The following is a 21,381-nucleotide window of genomic DNA, read 5'->3' on the forward strand; positions in this document are numbered from 1 at the left end:
TACAACCATATAGTATAACTTGGCCCCAGATGAGCAACAGCTCTCCATTAATAATGGGAACAAGCACAACACTTTTCCAGAGTGATCTGGCCATTTTGTGGAGTTATATACTGTATACACTTCCACTTCTTGGCATATAATCTTGGGGGGTAGACTTTAACATTTGTGTATATTTTACTAATCTGGCAAAGCATCTTTGGACTAGATTGAAGTAGTTTGTACTCCAGTATGAAAGAAGGGATTCAGATCTCAACTAGAGGATCTGGGCAACTCTTGGAGAAATCTAACCCTTCTCCCCTACTTCCCTGGCAATTCCTTTGAACGTGACCTGTTTACTTTAACAAGAAACTGCCTTTGTATTAAGGATTGGAACTGCAGTTGTGATGGCATCTTCCTGTAATGATGTTTGGAAGCAAAATATGCAATGTAAGCAAATACATTCCATCTTAAATTTGTATAATGCATACCAATCCCAGAACTTATTTCTTGATGGGGACACTTGATACCTTTTTAAAACCAAGACATGCTGCTTGTAATAACTAATATGTAGTTACGAATTGTGATACAAAAGTTATGTTCAGAGTGCAAGTGGCAAGACACGTTTGAGTGTCTTAACCGCTGAATTTTCTATGTGTTTATTGGAAGGAAGGAAAAGGGTGGTGGAACAATGGAATTCTGGAGGCTAACTTAAAAATGACATAATATAGCTGGACAATGGCAAGCTATATCCAGACCAACAGGAAGTTAAGTTACAGCAGTAAAGTCAGACATCGGCAGCCCACCCCCACCCAGCTCTTGTTCCATGCGGATTTCCTGGAAAAAAAACTTAAGTTATGTTTGCTTCCTGAACCAAAGGAATAATACTAAAATTAGTTGTACCTATCAAAGAGTACTTTAACATGGGAAAATATTTAGCTGTCTTACTCAGTTATAGCAGCTTTCTGATTTGTGAACAATCTTATTGGTTAATCTTCTTGATTGATTGGTTGGAAATCTAGTAAGTGAAGAATGATAAATGTGGCCCAATTCTTCAAATGATGGTTATCCATCTGTGTGGTTGCCTTGCTGTATGCGTTTTTTTGACTGTCATAATGGCACAAACAATAATTTCTTCGTTCTGTTTCAGGAAAAGTGCAGTGGGGGCTTCAGTAAATTTTTATTGTTAATATTTTAGTTTTACCTCTGTTTTCCAAGGTGCTTAAGGCAATGAACAACACTTAGGTCGATTTAGTTTCATACTAAATAATAACATTAAAAACCAATAATCAGGAGAATCGTAATATACGGTTAGCAACATAAAATTCCATAAATACCTGGATAAAAATTACAGTCTCAGAAACTTCTAAATGCAGTAATAATAGCAGCAGATAAAAGCAGGAGCAATAAAAAGGAGCAATAAAAACAGATAAAATTAAACTACAATATTGTTAGAAAAGGGAAAGCACTCCTTGTTAAAATTTGCAAGTGTACAACTCTGCAAAACAGTATGAGTGAAGAAAGGGGAAGCAAACCTAACACTTCACAGTTACCTTCAAAGTATTCAGAAGGGTTAATGCTTAGTGCTGAGCAGCTTTTTCTTCTGGAGTAGCTGTGACAAGTCTAGGAGTGAAACAGGCTACAGCTTGCTCTTGCAACAGAGCAGACGTGAACAAACACCAGGCCTTTCTCACAAGGCACCTCTCAGAGGAAAGGATCTGCAATACTATCAGTTCCAGCTCGAAAATATAAAATTACATGTGGGCTTTAGGCCCAGTTTTAGAAGGGTTGTCCTGTGGGATGAAATATGTGGTAGTAGTAAGGAGCAAGAGGAATATAACTGTGTTGATTCCTTTGGACCTCTAGGCAGCTTTAAACATTGGCATCCTTCTGGTTAGACTATTTTGAGTTGGAAGAATTGCATTGCAGTGGCTCCACTCCTGCTTGGATGGTTGAGGCCCTGGTGGCATTGAGGGGGTTATTGCTCTGCTCCTTGGCAAGTATGTTATGGGGTCCCACAGGGTTCTTAAATTATCTCCCATACTGTTTACCATACTGGGATCCTAGGTACGCCTCTGGCCCTCCTCAGAAAGACTTGCCTGCGCAAGTGCTCAAGTCATCCTTTTGATGCCAGGGTTTATATTTTCCTTTATATTTTTATACAAAATTCATTAGATCTTTTATTGTGTTTTAATGCTAGTGTTATGACTTGCTGCCGGTGGTTTATCACTTCTTTTACTGTGATTATTTGTCTTTGTCTTGTTGCTTGTTTTTAATTAATATTTGGGCAGAGGCTATTATTTAAAGAAGCTGATCTTCCTACAATCCTACACACATTAAAGTAAATCCTACTGAAGCCAGTGAGACTTGCTGATGAAATATGCATAAAATCCAACTGTAAGAGACCTAAGAAAAGACAGACAAAATGGAAATGGCAGGGAATACAATACACTTTCCTTGTTCATGAGAATGATGGGCAACTAAACTTACAATATACAGTGGTACCTAAGGTTACATATGCTTCAGGTTACATATGCTTCAGGTTACAGACTCCACTAATCCAGAAATATTACCTCGGGTTAAGAACTTTGCTTCAGGATGAGAACAGAAATTGTGCAGTGGCAGCGCAGCGGCAGCAGGAGGCCCCATTAGCTAAAGTGGTACTTCAGGTTAAGAACAGTTTCAGGTTAAGAACAGACCTCCAGAACGAATTAAGTTCTTAACCCGAGGTACCCCTGTACAGGCATAGCTCACTTCATTGCGCGTTGCAGATATTGTTACCTTATGAGGACACGGGTGCAGCCTTACCATTCCCAGGGGAAGGAAGCCCCCTACCACCACTGCCCCCCTTCTGGTTATGAGAGTGGAGTCGGCTTGGGCTGAGCTGGGGTTTGCCCCCCTCCCCCCACCCATGTAGCCAAGGTGGCCTGGCTTAATAGACTACTACAGTATAGTGTAAACATAACTTTTATATGTACTGAGAAACAAAAAAATATGGTATGACTCACTATATTGCAATACTTGCTTTATTATGGTGTTCTGCTACCAAACCCCCAATATCTCTGATGTACAGTATGCCTGTACAGTGGTGCCCCGCAAGACGAATGCCTCGCAAGACGGAAAACCCGCTAGACGAAAGGGTTTTCCGTTTTTGAGTTGCTTCGCAGGACGAATTTCCCTATGGGCTTGCTTCGCAAGACGAAAATGTCTTGCGAGTCTTGAGATTTTTTTTTCCGCTCCCCCCCCCTTTATCTAAGCCGCTAAGCCTTTAATAGCCTTTTAGCAGCTAATCCGCTAAGCCTTTAAGCCTTTAATAGCCGCTAAACCGCTAATAGCGCTAATCCGTTAAGCCGCTGATAGGGTTGCTTCGCAAGACGAAAAAACCGCTAGACGAAGACACTCGCGGAACGGATTAATTTCGTCTTGCAAGGCACCACTGTACTGAGAAACAAAAAAATATAGTATGACTCACTATATTGCGATACTTGCTTTATTATGGTGTTCTGCTACCAAACCCCCAATATCTCTGATGTACAGTATGCCTGTATAAGCATTTAATCTCGGTTGGGTTGCCATTTCACTTTGCTGTCTTCCTGTAAGTCATGGGGCTCAAGCTAGTCCAAAGCAAAGGACAGCTAGTTTTGCATATTCTGTAAAAGTTAGTCTACAATATCTAATAGGAAAAGCAACTGGTCTTTTGAGTTATATCCGAGTCATTTAAGACGGCTTTTAAAGTCTACAACCAATTCTGAAAAATAGTTCAGACAGTTTTAGCCATCTAAATCAGGGATCAGCAACCTTTTTCAGCCGTGGGCCAGTCCACCGTCCCTCAGACCATGTGGTGGGCCGGGCTATATTTTGAAAAGAAAAGAAAAAAAAAATGAATAACCCACAAATAACCCAGTGATTCATTTTAAATAAAAGCACACATTCTATTCATGTGAAAACACGCTGATTCCCGGACCATCCACGGGCCGGATTGAGAAGGCGATTGGGCCGCATCTGGCCCCCAGTCCTTAGGTTGCCTACCCCTGATCTAAATGTTTTTGGAAAGCGCAGCTGGGTTTTTAATTCAGTGGACCTTTTTTTCATTTGGTTTTGCTTTCTTCCTTAGGGCTAGAAAATATGTGGCTGAAGTTCTATAATGTCTTTAGAATTTGGGAGCTATTACTCCAGAGGATGGATAAAAATCATTGGCTTGTCTTAAATTTGGTTACAAAACAGTGGGAAAAGGCATGCATGTTTGGGTTAAGCATTATAAATGTCATAATAGGCCATGTGTTGTTTTATAGCAAATCATGAATACTTATGACTCTATGAACCAAACATTTTGGATGCTTTTTCAGTGAGATCGAAAGTAAATGGCTTTTGTTGTGTAACTTCTACCCCAGTTTCCAGAAAGTTAGGGTGCTTAGGACAGGATTATAAAATGGGCTTGAACACATCCAGTGGCTTGATTTAAATCTGTGGTTTTAACTTGCTTAAGTAAAGATTAATTTAAATCAATTTCCCCATTGTCTAAAACATACTTCCTGAACAGCCATACCCACTACTTGGTTGCTATGGCAGTTAAAACACTTCAATTAAATAAAGCCTTTATACTACCTAGAAGCATAATCCGAAACCTTTGGTCATGCAGCATGCATTCTTTGTACACTCCACAATTGTATCTCTTTTAAAAACAAGGGAAGTGATTGTGAAGCTACTGGATTTTTGTCTGGCTGTGTTCACATGGCAGCATCACTCACCTGAAGACAAGAGCCACAATCCAGTACAGAATTAAATACATTAGATTGTGGCCTAGGTCTTCAGAATTTTCCAGAAGAAACTGGACCAGTGTTCTTGCACATTAGATAGAAAGTGGAAGTCTTTCTTTTTAGTTGATAGTTACAAATGTCAATCATTTCTTCAACAATAAATGTGTTCCATTGTATCATAATTATAAGGTGTCAGATTTTTTCCAGGCAATATTTATTTTCACACTGATTCTGTAAGTGTTTGTGAGTGTGCATCATAATTGGGCTTTAAGAACTGTAGAATTTAACATGCTTTATTACATTACACATTTTATTTCAAATCAAGCTATCTTCAGAAGTGAAACAACATTATTTAAAATTACAAATCCATCTTAAAACAAAAATGCAGTGAAATAAATGGGTTTGGCACCCTATGGCAAGCCTTTTAGAAGCTTTTTATTATAAAATGTCATAAGATTTGGCAGCAGCTTACGACAGCAGAAGCTGCATTGGAACTAAGAAAAGTAATTCAGGAAAGTTGTTAAAAACCGACCAACTTTAAAATATTAGTATTTGTTATGTAGAACCTTTATAATCTGAGCTGGTTCACATGGTATGCTAAGCTACGAAGTACAGGCAATACCTGATTCAGTCATGACAGCCAGATAGGTGGCTGTGCAACAAACTTTAGCTGCAGCTCATGGTTAGTGAGGACCCGCTTACCTGAAAGAAACCCCATTAAATTCAGTAGGACTTCTGAGTCAGTTTCATTACGTTGTTAGTGTCCTTGCATGTCTGCATGGAGCGAAATGGAAATTAACTTCTACAAATGTGCAGTACACCTTCTGAGCTTACATGTACTACGAACTGATCTTCCTTTAAGTTTCATAATAATAATTCTGTGTGTTTTCATATGCAAATCTGTGTTTCTCTGTACAGCACTTTTAAAAAATCAAGTTCCTGTAAATCGTGAATTGCATGAGGTATGCAGGCTGTATCAGTAGAGGTTTGGGATTTAGCTTCTACTTCATTGTAAATCAAAATTACTCTGATGTAATTGTATACTAACCAAATGAGTGAATGGAAAGCTTGACTTAAACCAATAACTGTTTCCTCTCTTTTGGTGTCTTAAATTAATTTCCTAACCCTCGCCCCCATTCTGATGGGAGGTTTGATGTAGAACTTTCAATATTTTAATGACTGTTTCTACACATGACCTCTTTTTAATTCAGGTGTAAGGCAGCAGTGCCATTTCATCTGTTCCCTGAAGGACTATGTAGATTAGCAAACTGACTGAAAGTATTTCACCGTTACTGGTACTTATAAGTGCTTTTGCCCTTACTTTGCATGGACAATGGAGTCATCCATCAGTGTCCTGCTGAATGGCCAGGGAGGAAATCTAAGTCAATCCAAAGCAGATGATTATATGAAGTAATAGCTTGCTTTTGTGCTGCATGAGATTGTTAGTCAGGATGGAGAAGGCAATACTTTAGTTCCCTATTGTAATAGGACTTTGCTTGTTATGAGACATTCAGGAACCTGATGTTCAAGGACCTACCATTTGTGGTCAGTTCAGAGACAGAAGAATAAAGAGATGGAGCTTTTCCTGAAACATACCACTTCAGGTGGTGCAGTTGCATATTTCAATGCCTCCCTTTCTCTACCATTCACTGAGGCCCAACTTAAACAAGATGCAGGACATAGGTTTAGCACTTACGTGTCTCTAATCATGCCCAGTCATTTTCAGATCGTTGGCTTGTTAACGTGTTACATTAGCAGGTCAATGATTAGCGGCCAAGGCAGACACACAGCTTGTGTTCCAACACTATATGCAAATAGGCAAACAAACATGCTGCGTGTGTGGAAACATGACAGGGTGTATGGGGAATGTTCCAACTCCACAATGCTAGGACAGAAATGTAACAATGTCATTCATGCATTTGCTATCCAACCTCAGCTCAGAATTATGCAAGGATATCCTGTATTGCAGGGGTGATTCCTGCGTTGCAAGGGGTGGGCCTAGATGACCCACAGGGTCCCTTCCAACTCTATGATTTATGATTATAGCCATGTTAGTATGTCTAAGAGAGAACCTGCAGTGCCTTAGAGAGGAAATTGTCTCATTGCAGCATAAACTTTCACTGTCAGCCGTCCAAAGGCATACCAGTATGTCTACAATTTAAATCCCTTGGAGCAGCTGTTCCTCCTTGGCAGAGACTTGGGCCATGCTGCTGAAGATTCCCCTCTGGTAAACTGCAGTGTATTCTGTTAATCTGCAGCACATGTGGTTCCTTTGTATTTAAGTCCGTCCGTAAAATTACTGCTGAAGTATAAGTGAATCCTGTGTCTATATAGCATAGGTCATTTTGTGGCCAACTATCTTTGCAAGCGTGCCAGAAATCAAGACCCAAGTGCGAGAGTCACTCTGGCACACACTATAACCCATAAAACAGCTGCTACACATTTGTGGTATGTTTTTGCCTCTAGAGAACTGGGCCGGGGGAAAGGCAGCTAGGTAGGGTAGGGAAGGTACTTATATATATTAAAAAGCTACAATAGTGTATTCATTATTTTCTAAAGTTAAGACTTAAAAAGTAATCCTGACCTGAGATGACCTCATAGTATCCGAAATGCCTTGTGGTGGGTTCCCCCCACCCCAGTATCCTTTATATGAATTTCTTAACAGTTTCAGTATTTACATGCTTTCTGGTGACTCATGTCTCTTAGAAGTAAATCCAACGTCAATGATCTAAGTGTAAAATAATGTGTTTTAATGTATGTTTCCCATTCATACTTGGAAAGTGTTCTTAACCAACTTCTTGAAATTCTTGGGGACTGCCTGTAGATTTTTAAAGGTTTGGCATAATTAAAGCTACTTTCTTTGTTTACTCAGAGAGGAAAACTAAACTACTGATGAACAGCTGGGTGCTTTTAGGAAGCCATCTAGCATTAGTCTAGCTTGTCCACACTGTGTACTTGAAACAGCCAATCTAGCATGGTAATATTAGAAATTCAGATAAATCATCTAATCGCCAAATGGCACTTTAAACCTAGGTTGCACTCGCCACAACAGAATGTCTAGGTGCTCTTTTTTGGGGGGGGGCAATAGGATTTATTATTAACAAATTCAATCTTCAAGGAAGATATTTCAGAAGTGACATTTTGCTTTAACCAGTCACAAAACTGGGATCCGGAGATCTCCACGTGGTGGCTATTGGACCCGTACCAGTCACAAAATGCACCTGGCTAATTTCTAACACTGGGCAATATTATATATGGGCAGTGTTATATATGTAATGAGGGCTGCTCATGCAGAAGATCTGATGGTCTAGCACATGGTGTCACTATGGTATCGCATGATTGACAGGTGGGTTGCCCCATCCACATGTCGAAATCCCTTGCACTTGTGCAAGTGATTTCACAATGCTCTTTGCAGTAGTCTCTTCCCATCTCTTTTAAAGATTGCTACAGCAGTCTTCAAAGGCGCAGGGGAGACTGCTGCAAAGAATGTGCAACACATGCTTTCCAGCAGTCTCTTGCCCCCCACTTTAAAGATTGCTCTGGTGCTCTTTAAAGTGGGGGGAGCACTTTCAAAGAGTGCTGCAAAGCAAGTGCCTGCTTCTTCATCGTTGTGTGACAGAACGCTTTCTGTCAGAGCCTGTATCTAAAGCAGACATTGGTTCTAGCAATGAAAATTACATGCTGGGTTTTTTTTAATACCCCCTCCCCAAAATATGTTGATCTTCTTCAAAGGTTGAAACAGTCGGCATGGAGCAGACTTTCCAAGAACATCCTGTCCGTTAGTTGATGTCACCAGTGACATCAGCTGATGGGCAGGTGGTTTAGAAAAATGGCAGACACAGATTGGCCAGAGTTCCCCACCCCTGATCTATTCAGAGCAGGCTGATGACTCGGACTTTAAATCCAACTGAATGGGGTAAATACCAGTTCAGTGTGCTCAACATTAGTGTGGTAGCACTTTGTTGATTATTATGAACTACTGTATGAATCTTATTATTCTTATTATTCAAAGATACGGTTCTTCTAGTGTTTGAATGTATGAAAATGTACTATATAGATACTAATTATGTAACTGTTGGGAAGTATGGGATAGGTAGGATGTCTAGGAGTAAGTTTACTTTTCTTGGAATGTAGATGTGTTTCCCAAAATAATTTCAAACCTAGGAATAGCATCCCTTCTGTTTCTTTGTTTCAGATTTAGCATTGGAGTCAAATCCATCTGACCATCCTAGAGCAAGCACAATTTTCTTGAGCAAATCCCAAACAGATGGTAAGCTATCTTTTGCTCTCTTAAAACGAAGGAGGGGAGGGACATGATCGAGTGGATGGATTTTGATTGAGAAATGCCTCTGTCTCTGTCTCCTTCCACTTCCGTCAAAATACTGACTATACATCAACATTTTTAGCTGCTCTTCATAGCCATTTTCCAAGGCATTTAAAAATAAGCTTTTAATTCATCCATTCTTTTGAAACACTTGCTACTCATTAGAATGAATAGGAATGATTGCATTTCTTATTTAGGAATGGTTTAGGATGGTTGTCCTATGACCAGTGCTTGAAAAAAAAACTACTTAGGTTTATCCTGGCAGAGTGTGTGCCTTATAGCTTGAAGCTCAGTAGCTTTAGATAACACAACTCGTAACAGCATTTATTTTTGTAATCACATGTTCTTCATGGTATAAAATTTCAGTGCAGTTGGATTAGCTCAAACTTAGCAAGTAAATGCTTAAAGCAGTGCTCTCTAGTGATGAAATACCAAGAGTCTTGAATGCATTTTCCCTCATAGGATGAACTGCTGCAATAACTCCCTAGCCTTTGCAGAGCAGAAGGTTCTGTTGCTTTGAGTGGCACTAACTCTGTGTAAACCTTTCTTGTATTGGGAGTAAATGTTAGGTTTCCCAAAAAAGCAGCATAAAGTTAAGTTGACACACCCTGGAAGTGATAAACTGTGCTCAGCTGAAAACTGAATTATTGTCGGATAAACCTTGGGTGGTATTTGTTGGGTTTGAATGTATACTCCTAGCAATTAAACAGATTGCATTCTAAAATACAGAATGTATTTAGAAGTTGAAGCATTCATTAATAAAACTATTCACTCCCTTTTCAGTGAGAGAGAAGAGGAAAAGCAACCACATCAACCATGTAAGTACATCTAGTAAAAGAAAGGTGTAAGCAAAAGCCCAGCTAGTTACATGCAGGAAATGGCAGCAGTGAGCTTAAGAGTTTGACTCCTTACTATTCCAACAGCTTACTTCAAACGTTTAAACCATTCACTGCATATTTAAGTTCCTGCATTGCAGGGGGTTGGACTAGATGACCCTTGGGGGCATTTCCAACTCTGCAATTCTATGATTCTTAAGTTTCCTTTTTCCATAGCACAGTAGAACACAATCCTAGCTGGTGTTGTCGACTGCACAATGTCTCAGTCTAAGCACTCACGTGATATAATTGTTTCAAGTGCAAAAGCATATTTAATAAGTGAGCATGAAATTTGTCTCCCACATGGCTAATGCTATAATGAAGAAGAAGCATTAATGTGTGCTTCAGTGGGAGCTACAGAAGAGGGTCACCTGTGACTAATGGGATTAGTGGTGATTAATCCATTCAGCATGTCACTTCCATATTTTTTTGCCTGCTCTGTGCTTCCGTTTCCCTTCTGTTTCAGAAACACTTTGCAGCCAAAATAGAATGGGAGTAAACTCTTAAGCAGAAGGTAGTTCATGTTTAATTTCCGTTGAACAGCCTGTTTAACAGCCAGTTGCTGGAATTCCTGCAGAGTACAGGACTGGGTGGGCCTCAGTCTGAACATTGCACCTTCAGGAACAGTGGATTTTTTCTGAATTACTTAAGACAGATTAGTTATATTTTAAATGTTAAGATCCTGAGGATGTGCTTTGTTTGTTTAAACAACCCACAGGGATTCTAGTACAGTAACAACAAAATATTCTGCAAAACAGAGTTCACCCCTGCCTTAAGATATCTGCTATCAACTTTCACACACTTTCCTAGAATTGTTTGGTGGGATGAGTAGCTTTTTGATGTTCATAGCTTATAACTGTCGAAGTATAATATTGATGGCACATGGTTGTGTAATGTAATGTGCTCATGCTCACTCTCCTAGGGTTGCCATATTCCCAAAAGTGAAAATCCGGACAGAGTTGTTGAGCTTTAGTTGCTGTTTTTTCCCTGATTCCGCAAAAAAAAATTCCCTAAAATGCCTGGATGTATCCAGGAAAATCTGGTTGTATGGCAGCCCTAGGCTCTTTTCCCAAAAACTAAACACAATTAATCATTGGCTTTAAATGGGGGAACATCTGTAGCCTAAGTAACCCAGAATACCTTCCTTGAGCTTCAGCAGAGTCGTTTAGCTTCTCTATGACACACTGCTGGCACATGTTCTTCTCCTCAACTTTAAACATGTCATTTCTTGTGTATTCTCCCCTGCTATTTACAATAATAGCCACAAGGGAGTCCAGACCTGGAGAAGGACTTGCGATGGGCGGCTGGTGTGTGTGTGTGAGAGAGAGAAAGAGAGATTCTCTTCTGTTCCATTTAAGTATTTTTCTCTAATGTATCTTTGCTTTCTTTAATAGCATTTTAATGCATAATTCTTAAATATGCAGGTTTGGATGTGGGTGCTTACTGTAAACCCATAAATAGTTGTATTGGAAACCATTTTTAAGAACACTGCTGCTTTCCCCTCCTTCTTACAGGTTTCTCCAGGGCAGCTTACAAAAAAGTATAGTTCATGTTCAACAATATTTATTGATGACAGCACAGTAAGCCAGCCTAATCTTAGGAGCACAATAAAATGGTAAGTACCACTGAGTCTTTAGGGAGAAGAACCATGTTGAACCATGATGAACCATGTTCACCTCCTCTGGAGAGATCAGAGGAGTCAGTATTCTGTCGAACGAGATCTAGTGAAAGTGATTGATTCTGATTTTTATAAGTTGAGCAGGAAAGTTTTCTTTGCCCCCAAAGTACACAAAGTAAAATGCAGCAGTTTTATGAAACCTTTGCTCCGGTAACATTCTGTATAAAACACAGAGTAAATTGTAGTCTCTTGGGTTGGCCTGCCATCTAGTGGCATGAAATTATTCCTTAACCACAGTACTTGATTCCAGAATTCTTTGATTCAGGGAAAAGTTTCCTAATAGTTAAACTTTTTTTGTATCTTCATCTTTCTTGTTTCTCTTACGTAGACTCCAGAGCTCTCATACTCCAGTTTCTATTTTTGCCCTCTCAGAGAATTGGGTATAAAATTAGCTTGTAACTTTAAAATGTTTAGCTGATAAAATATTGGAGTGCTTGAGACAATACAGTAATTAGGAATTAGGAACACAAAGCCCAGATTTGCCATAGATTGACTCATGTAAGTCACACAGTGTGTTTAGGCCATAGAGAGCTGCAGGAGGAAGTTGGATTCGCAGCTGAAGCTGAGAAGTAGTGGAGATTTTAAGTACAACATCATGCATCATTTCAGATTGACTCAGGGTTGCCAGAATAGCAGCAATGAGGGAAGAGTGTTGGAAGTACCCTTCATTTTCCCCCTTGAAAATTTATTTCCCCTTACAATTAATTTCCTATACTGTTGTTTGGCTCATTGACTTATTTTTATCCCTGTCGTATAATGAAATTATACTATAGCTTAAAAGTAGAATGGGGGGCACGCTATAAATGGAAAAGAGGTTTATTAAAGAGGACTGTATACTGTTGAAACTCAACAGCATTGTAATGTGAGCTGCTTAAAATACAGGGCAAGCTGCTTAAGGGATGATTCCATGCAAATGGATTTAGCCCATTTATAGGTGTGGCCTCTTAAAAGTGGAGCCACCACCACCCCGACACAGTTTCCTCCACCTCGGTAATAGAATCTGTGCACCATGAGCATAAATATTCTCAGGGCTTTCAGACTGGAGCGAGCGAAGCGTTGATCTTGCACAGTGGATGTAGGAGGTCGGAGCTTCCCCCTCTGATTCCTCAGCTGGGCTGTGTGGTGTGGTATGCCTAAGGAGCCATGGGCAATGGTGTTCTGTAGCTGTCGGAGCATCAGCCTCTTTTGTCTAATGAACCTTCCGCTACCTCCCACCAGCTGAATGCAGCGAGGACAACATCTCAATCTCTGCACTGGCAGCATCAAGATGTGCCCACAGGTCTGCCTAGAGAGAGCAGCGTCCAGTTGCATGGAAAAGGAGGAGGCACAGTCACTAACCCACCTATCTTGTCTTACAGCAAAAAAAGATAAATGGCCAGAAGATTTTAGCCTACATCATCAGTGTGTTGATACCCTGTATCCCTCCTAATATTCAGTGTTATTCAGTAGTCCCCCCCTAGTGATATTTGTGTACCGCTTGGGGTCTCTTGGCCAAGTCATCCACACAAGCTAATTCTGTTGGTCATTTTCTTGCTAAATAGATTACAGGTTTAATCCAGATGCTCCATTATACAATCCAGTTCCTGGCATTATAAAGATTTTTTTAGTCTTAGTTCAGGCAACCTTGTATTAGAGCATGTTGAATTTCAACACGTATATCTTTAAATGAGTTCAGTTGAAAAAGGGAAAAAGGAAGAAGCAAAAGTTTCTAATGTGGTTTTTGTCATAAAATCTGTTTTTATCTCTAACAGCAATCTTGTATCAAAATTAAACTCGTAGAACCACTAACAGTGAAATGACTTTTCTCTCTCCTCACAGTGTTACATTAGCAATATACTATCACATAAAGAACAGGTGAGCACCATTTAAAACTCTTGTTTTGCAAGTCATTGCATTGATGATGACTACAGCTAGCCATTGGTTACTGAAGTAGCTGTAGCTTGTGTGTTTTATTAATTGGGGCTCTCATGTTGGAGAGGCAATGCTGTTAAGAATCAAAAATTTGTTGCGTGAATATGAAATAGCAAGACTTTAAAACGGGCAGGTATTAGCTACATTTTTCATACCTAAGAAATTGCTGGTGGCTGTAAAGAGCCCTGGGGAATTGAGAGAGAGAAACAGATGCACGCACAAACTTACCAAATTAAGGTCTTGGAAACAAAAATCAAAGTGCAACAGATGCGAGTTTTGCATTCAGTAACTTAATTTTTATGCCACCTTCTGTGCATAATGACTTCATAGATAGGGCTGGGTTGCAAATGCGTGCTCCTTGTCTCCCCACTTTCTGTGGCTGATGGTGAGCTACTTCACTGCAGGAGATTAATGTTAAATATAGCTCTCTGGGGATGAAGGGAGTCTCTTTGAAGACAGGAGCCACAGTAACAGTCATAACACAAGCTTTGTATGGGCTTCTTTGAGGTTTTGCATCCCTTGCAATATATGCATATTGTAACTTACGGCTATGGGCTCAAAATGTGTTTGCAGGAGGAATGTGTCTTTGCTCCATATGGTTTCTTTAGCACCTCAGGTTGTAACTAGAGTTGTCAAATGGAAGTCTGCTTATGCAAGGTGTCCATTGCCCAATTTCCACTTAGTCCTCCTTTGCACTCCAACCCTTGGTACCACATCCCACCCCATTCAGGAGAGTCCTCCGATTTTTCTGGGGGCACAGGAGGCTATAGCGAGGAAGAGATAGGAAAGCTGTGTTCTACTCACACTACTCAAGATCCAGCCACTGGATCCACACACAAACACACACCCTTCTGACCATATGCTTACTATTACTCATTTGCCCAGACATCTTGTCTCACCTTAATGCAAGTGCTTGCTAAAAACTTCAAATTTGGCTCATGCTGAGTATCTTGGCATTGAAAACAAGTCTACAAAAGTTATTGATTTAGGGGTGTGTGTTTGTTTGTTTGTTGGGTGTAGATGTTTTGCTTGTTTTGTTTGATGACATTGCCAGTTTTGTTCCGTGAAACTTGGTTCCCAGGACAGTTTCTTAGATTTCCAACAACTGCAAAGCATACTGTAATGCTTCTGTTAAAAGTTTATTACAGTCATACCGTGGTTGCCAAATGCCTTGGAACTCATACGTATTGGCTCCCGGACAAACGAAAGCCGTGTCTTGATTTTCGAACAGTTCCGGAAGTCGAATGGACTCCCAGAACGCATTCTGTTCGAGAACCAAGGTACAACTGTATATAGTTTTATAGCATTTTTGAGTTAGCATTTAGTGCACAACATGGAGGGGAGAGAGCGGGCAAAGGAGCAGAATGCCACTGTATTCTGCTCTGCTCAGACCTCACCTGGAGTACTGTGTCCAGTTCTGGGCACCACAGTTCAAGAAGGACAATGACAAACTGGAACGTGTCCAGAGGAGGGCAACCAAAATGGTCAAAGGCCTGGAAATGATGCCTTATGAGGAACGGCTAAGGGAGCTGGGCATGTTTAGCCTGGAGAAGAGGAGGTTAAGGGGTGATATGATAGCCATGTTCAAATATATAAAAGGATGTCATATAGAGGAGGGAGAAAGGTTGTTTTCTGCTGCTCCAGAGAAGCGGACACAGAGCAATGGATCCAAACTAGAAGAAAGAAGATTCCACCTAAACATTAGGAAGAACTTCCTGACAGTAAGAGCTGTTCGACAGTGGAATTTGCTGCCAAGGAGTGTGGTGGAGTCTCCTTCTTTGGAGGTCTTTAAGCAGAGGCTTGACAACCATATGTCAGGAGTGCTCTGATGGTGTTTCCTGCTTGGCAGGGGGTTGGACTTGATGGCCCTTGTGGTCTATTCCAACTCTATGATTCTATGAGATAAAGAACAGGGCATTGCCATATTACCAATTACATGGGTAGTCCTCCGCATCCTATGATGTATTAAAATGCTTCTTAAAGGAATGCAAATGCTTATCTTTCAAAAAGCTTTACTAACAGCAGTAACATACATTCTCCTGTGTTGCAGGGATTCTGATAGATCACTGGATATTTTTGATGAGAAATCACATCCACTCACGGTAAATTTGATTACCTTAGTTTGACTTGATTGCTTGAGTGCATCCCATATGAACAGGAACAAACCCTGATACCTAGGAAACTGGTGTCTATTTCAGCTTGCTTATAAGGAAAGCCAGATGTTCAGGAAAATAAGAGAGATTTCTTGTCTCTTAGCTTCTGTGCAAAGAAACATTTCAGCCTATACAAAACTAGATTGCTATTTGGCTTCTTATACTTTAAAAAGTGATGCTGCAGAGTGTAATCCCTGGCCAATTGGTCCCGTTCTACATTCTGGCTGTGTTGCAAGACAGCTGATACAGTTCTTGTTTTGGAGCAGTGTTGGACTTCTATAGCTTTGAGCTGGAATCCAAAGACGGGTATTTATGAAAAATATTTACCCATTCTCATGAGTCAGTTTCTCCCGTCTGGTGGTAGCTTCTTGAGTCCCCATAGAATATAGTTCTAGATTGTGTCCCCTATTTTTGAGAGAAGCTAGGGGGCTCCAGTAGGGAGAGGCCTTTAAGGAACTCCTGTGAGCACTCAGCCATTTGGATTCCAGCCTTTGTATATAACCCACTGACCTATTCATGCAGGATATTTTCACAGTACTAACAGCATGATCCTGTGCATGTTTGCTCAGAAATAAGTCCCGCTGTGTTCAGCTTAACTTTTAAATTACTTCTGAACTGTGTCCTGTTTCAGCGTGAAGAGGTTCCAGATGACTACTTTAAACATGACCCTGATCACAAGCACATCTATCGCTTTGTACGTACCCTGTTTAGTGCAGCGCAGCTGACGGCCGAATGTGCAATAGTGACACTGGTAAGCCTTGGGTGGTAAGCCCAGTTACCACCATCTTGCATTTAAATTTTGTTTAAAATCAGGTTTTGTGAGTTAGATTCATAAGAGTCATAGGACTGTAGAGTAGGAAGGGACCCAAAGGGCATTCGAACCCAACTCCCTGCAATGCAGGAATCAGAGATGGAATTAAGTATGTCTCACGTAATGACTCCTTGTCATTTTTACCTTGCAGCAGTCAGAACTTGATACAAGAAATGCACTAGGCTGATTGCAGCAGTGTCAATAAGCTTGCACCTAGGCTGCCTGTTTGATAACTGTTAGACAAATCCATTGCAGAGGTGGGGGGGCCTGTTGCCTTCCAGGTGTTGTTGGACTTTGACTGTCCATTCGGCATGCCAATGGGAACTGGAGTCCACTCACATGTGAGGCTACTTGATTCCCCCATCCCTTCAGTTCTCTTGTGCTGCAGAAATAGAGGGTAAACGCATTGGGCTACATCTTCTGAATTTGGAATACTTGTGCAGGTAAGTAGCTGTCTTGTAGCCAGTAAGTCTGTCATGACTCAGAACTGAGGCCCTGTTTCAGTGTAAGATTTGCCTCCTCTGCTGTGTTTTTGGAATGGTTCCTGTGAAGGCCTGCAGGTGAAAAATTCCACACGGCCTTCAGGAATCTTTCAGTAAACTAGAACTGCCAGAAATGGAATATTTTGCTTCCAGTGCTTTTCTGTATTGAAACAATTCCTGACAGCACTATGCGTGTGTAAGACTCTAGGAATTCTTCTGAAAGCATTCTGTCGTGTAAGAAAGCAACCGTTAAAAAATTTGGTCACTTAAACATTAAAAAGTTCATCTGCCACTAGTTGGCACTGTTTCACCATGGAAAGGAGCAAAAGTTTTCAGTCAGTTGGGAGTTACCTTTCCCACCTTCTGTACATGATCTTGAAGCTGAAAATATGGCAGTGCTGTGTGGTTGCTTGATTCTAATGTGTTTTAGCTAATGGAGTTCATTTTAAATTGGTGAATAAAACGTATATGTAGATGTGTATCATGAATGTACAGTGAGTGTAAACTCTCAAACACTCGTGAATAGGGAGCATATCGGTAATGAAGTTAGCAGTGATGTTGAGTACCGTATTTTTCGCTCTATAGGACGCACCGTCCCATAAGGCGCACCTAGTTTTTTGGGGGGGAAATAAAGGGGGGGAATTATTTTTTTTTTCCCCCGGCGCGGGGCTGGGGCGGGGGAAGCTTCCCCCGACCCCAGCCCACAAACAGGCAGCTCTCTGCAAGCCGTGGGAGCCCAGCGCTGGCTCCCGCTGCTTGCTGAGAGATCCGCGAAGCCTGGACGCGCTGAGCTCAGCGCGCGCAGGCTTCAGCATGCAGGCAACTCTCCGCAAGCAGCGGGAGCCCAGCGCTGGGCTCCCGCTGCTTGCGGAGAGGTGCGCGAAGCCTGCATTCGCCCCATAGGACGCACACACATTTCCCCTTCATTTTTGGAGGGGAAAAAGTGCGTCCTGTAGGGCGAAAAATACGGTAGTTTTGATTAGTCTTGGTTAAGAAAAATGCGAATTCTTAAAATGTGCAATACTTTTTTTTATTCATCTTCACTTTACAATACCACCCTTCATAGTGAGTGCAATATGTTTGGTCTGCTTGAAAACAAAAACATTTCTGGTGATGTAGATGGGAGAAGTTGCAGGAAATCAGACTAAAACTAGTCCTTCAGGTGTTTGACTACATCATAGATTTTACTTGATTGAAACATTTACTGTGCATGCCTTATTAGCCCTATTCTGGTGTCCTTTGCTCCTGTGTTGAACAACATGGAAGCAAGGATCAGGATCACGCCAAGTAGCCCTGCCCTGGGTTTTGTGTGTTTCTGCTTTGACGGCTTTCTGCTCAGTGCAAACATCAGTAGCAAGGGGAACCTCACACATATAACCCTGAACTGTTACAAATTCTGGGGATTCAAGCATAGTTGTGAAACCTCTTTGCTACAGATGTTAATGCTGTGTGCATGGACATCAGAGGAGACATGCACAATGTTGAGGGCAAAGGGCTAATCTAAGCAGCCCCGCTTCTCATTTCCATGTTGCTCAATATGGAAGCAAAGAACACCCAAAGAGGACTCTTGGGTCATTACAATCTTAAGAACAGTTTTCTTCATCTGCAGGTTTACTTGGAAAGACTCTTAACCTATGCAGAGATTGACATTTGCCCAAGTAACTGGAAGAGAATAGTTCTAGGTGCTATTCTGCTAGCTTCTAAGGTGTGGGATGATCAGGCCGTGTGGAATGTGGATTACTGCCAAATACTGAAGGATATTACAGTTGAAGACATGTAAGTTGCAAGCTTTAGTTAAATTTGCTCATCTGTGTCTTAGTCCAGATAGTTTGAAAATACACCTTTACTCCATGATATATTTAGTATGTAATATGCCTTCAACTAATTCAAATCAGGTTTTGAATGGTGTGCATGTGACTTCTTGTGGTTTTCTTTGTGTAACAGTAGTTCGTGAGCACAATTTTTATCAGACCCTGTAAGTTGCAATGAGCAGTTTGACCCGGGCCTAGTAATATGGTGCTTGTTCTTTAATACTTTTTTTTTTTTTGGGGGGGGGGGGGGGAGACACAAATCCAAACTTGTTTGGTTTTCACTTTAATAGAGCTCTGGTCTTGGAAAAAATGTGAGGACTTCTGCTTGCTATTCACTAACTTAGGCTGAACAGTGTGGAATTTCATTGGTCTTGTTTATCCGAATGAGCCACTGGTACATAGTGCTGGGGAGGATTCGGTGTTCATGGTGCATGTTGGCACCAAAGACATGGGCAAATGACATCCTGGAAGCTAAATTTAAGTTGCTAGGTTGGATGCTGATAGTCTGGACCTCCTTTGGCATCCAAGGGTCCAACCATCTCTCTAGACTGTTTCCTGCTACTGATACATTTAAAGAATTTCTTCTTGTTGGTCTTAATGTTTTCAGCCATGTGTTCCTCAAATAATTTTTTGAAAATTCCTTACTATCTGCTTGCATTTGGGGGAGGGGGGGTTCGTGTTCCTTTTTGTTTCCTTCATTTGGATAAGGCTTGAAGGAAGCCGCCTTGCCTCCAATAGCTTCTTGGACCCTTGCTTGTTAAACAGAACTGGCCATGATGGACCAGGAATGAGACCTTCACAATAGATAGCTCGACGAAGATGTTGCAGCAGCCATGAAAAAGGCAAATTCCCTGCTAGGGATCATTAGGAAAGGAATTGAAAATAAAGCTGCAGATATCATAATGCCACTATAGAAATCTATGGTGCGACTGCATTTAGAATACTTTGTACAGTTCTTGTCACCTCATATCAAAAAGGATATTGTGTACAGTGGTGCCCCGCAAGACGAATGCCTCGCAAGACGGAAAACCCGCTAGACAAAAGGGTTTTCCGTTTTGGAGGTGCTTCGCAAAACAAATTTCCTATGGGCTTGCTTCGCAAGACGAAAATGTCTTGCGAGTTCCTGTGGGGTTTTTTTCCAAGCCGCTAAACCGCTTATCAGCTAAGCCGCTTAACAGCTGATCCGTTAAACCACTAAGCCGCTTATCAGCTGATCCGCTAAGCCGCTTATCAGCTGATCCGCTAAGCCGCTTAACAGCTGATCCGTTAAGCCACTAAGCCGCTTATCAGCTGATCCGCTAAGCCCGCTAATAGCGCTAATCCGCTAAACTGCTAATGGGCTTGCTTCGCAAGACGAAAAAACCGCAAGACGAAGAGACTCGCGGAACAGATTCTTTTCGTCTTGCGAGGCACCACTGTAGTTGGAAAAGGTTGAAATGAGGGCCTCCAAAATGATCAAGGGGATGGAGCGACTCCCCTGTGAAGAAAGGTTGCCGTGAATTAAAGTTGCAGGCATCTGTGAGAACAGAATGTTAGACTACATGGGCTATTGGCTTGATCCAGAAGACTCCTCTTAGGGTCTTAAAGAGCCTCATTCCCAAGACTGTCACCCAGCTCCTCCAGTGCAGCAGCTGAATTTTGCTTCCATTATAGATTAAGCACAGCTTGTTGTGTTGTCCAAACCTTGGCAAATTATGTCAACCTTAACTATGGCTTCTTAAAACAATCCCGGTTCAAACTTTGGTTGATCTGAAATGGAAGTAGAAACTTCTGCATCCTTTGTGACTACAGCACCATATTCACTTAGCTATGGTTTAGCGTTATTGTGTTGTGTCTGAAATTAATTCTCAAACTTGTAAAAACAGAACGCAAAATATTCAGAGGTGACCCCCAAAGCGAAATGTATTTTTGCTTTTTAAAAAACTATTTCCCCCCCTTGTATTTGTAAATGTTAACTCTGAATCTTGAGACAAGCATCTAGGAAGGAGTTGTCCAGCTGCAGCAAGTTGCCCTTTTTCTAGAGTGTGCATTGAGAAGCATGACTTTTAATTTGTGATAAGATGCTTAATGAAAAAGAGAAGTGTTCTAGGCAGATGAGGGAGTTAATTGGGTTTCTTAAAAGATCTGCCTCTTAGTTTAGAGAGGGGGGAAAGATGTATAAAGCTGGCCAACAGAATAATGCATCAGAATTTTCCTTGCACTGCACTTCTGATTCTGTAACAAGAAATCTGAAATGAGGAAAAAGGAAAATGTTGTTTGTTGAAACCCTTTGCCATATAAATAGCTGCTTTAATGGAGTGTCTTAATAAGAGTGGGAAAAACCTCTAGCCACGCAGCTGCTAATCCTGTAGATTACAGTGTGCATAAAAGAGGGGACATGCTGTTCATTCTTGGGCTACATGTGATAGTAAATAAAGCAACACAAACACATGGGGCCTTTTTGCCTTTCCTAGCTTCTAAACCCTTATTAATAGACTTGTTAATCCGGCAAAGTATTGTAATTTTTACACAATTAAAATGTATTAGCGAGCTCTGTACAAAAGGGGCAAATGAAGCCCTGATCAGCTGATCATCCAAACATTATCTGATTTACATTTCTATAA

General features: G+C 41.0%; 2 protein-coding genes across 6 annotated transcripts in view; one reads left to right on the top strand and one right to left on the bottom strand.

The window, feature by feature from the left end:
* The window catches only part of CCNYL1 (cyclin Y like 1), a 31,321-nt gene that overhangs the window by 3,896 nt on the left and 6,044 nt on the right, over positions 1-21,381 (top strand). Inside the window, exons 2-8 of the mRNA XM_081018694.1 lie at positions 8,929-9,003; positions 9,841-9,875; positions 11,447-11,547; positions 13,429-13,464; positions 15,572-15,623; positions 16,306-16,425; positions 18,577-18,743. Coding sequence (XP_080874820.1) covers positions 8,929-9,003; positions 9,841-9,875; positions 11,447-11,547; positions 13,429-13,464; positions 15,572-15,623; positions 16,306-16,425; positions 18,577-18,743 — 586 coding nt within the window. The remainder of the gene's footprint in view (positions 1-8,928; positions 9,004-9,840; positions 9,876-11,446; positions 11,548-13,428; positions 13,465-15,571; positions 15,624-16,305; positions 16,426-18,576; positions 18,744-21,381) is intronic.
* LOC308484693 (uncharacterized protein) overlaps positions 3,420-21,381 on the bottom strand; it is a 31,045-nt gene continuing 13,083 nt past the window's right edge. For 2 of the 5 annotated variants that reach the window (XR_013990085.1, XR_013990086.1), the window contains one exon: positions 20,945-21,006. Coding sequence is in view for 3 of the 5 variants with exons in the window: in XM_081019668.1 (XP_080875794.1) it covers positions 5,483-5,507 (25 nt within the window). In the remaining 2 variants the exon portion in view is untranslated. Of the gene's footprint in view, positions 5,508-13,471; positions 15,417-20,944; positions 21,007-21,381 lie in introns of those variants that run through there. The other 3 variants (XM_081019668.1, XM_081019667.1, XM_081019669.1) reach the window with 3 other exon arrangements.

This window comes from Podarcis pityusensis (assembly GCF_964106645.2).
Source record: "Podarcis pityusensis genome assembly, chromosome: 1".
Taxonomy (NCBI): domain Eukaryota; kingdom Metazoa; phylum Chordata; class Lepidosauria; order Squamata; family Lacertidae; genus Podarcis; species Podarcis pityusensis.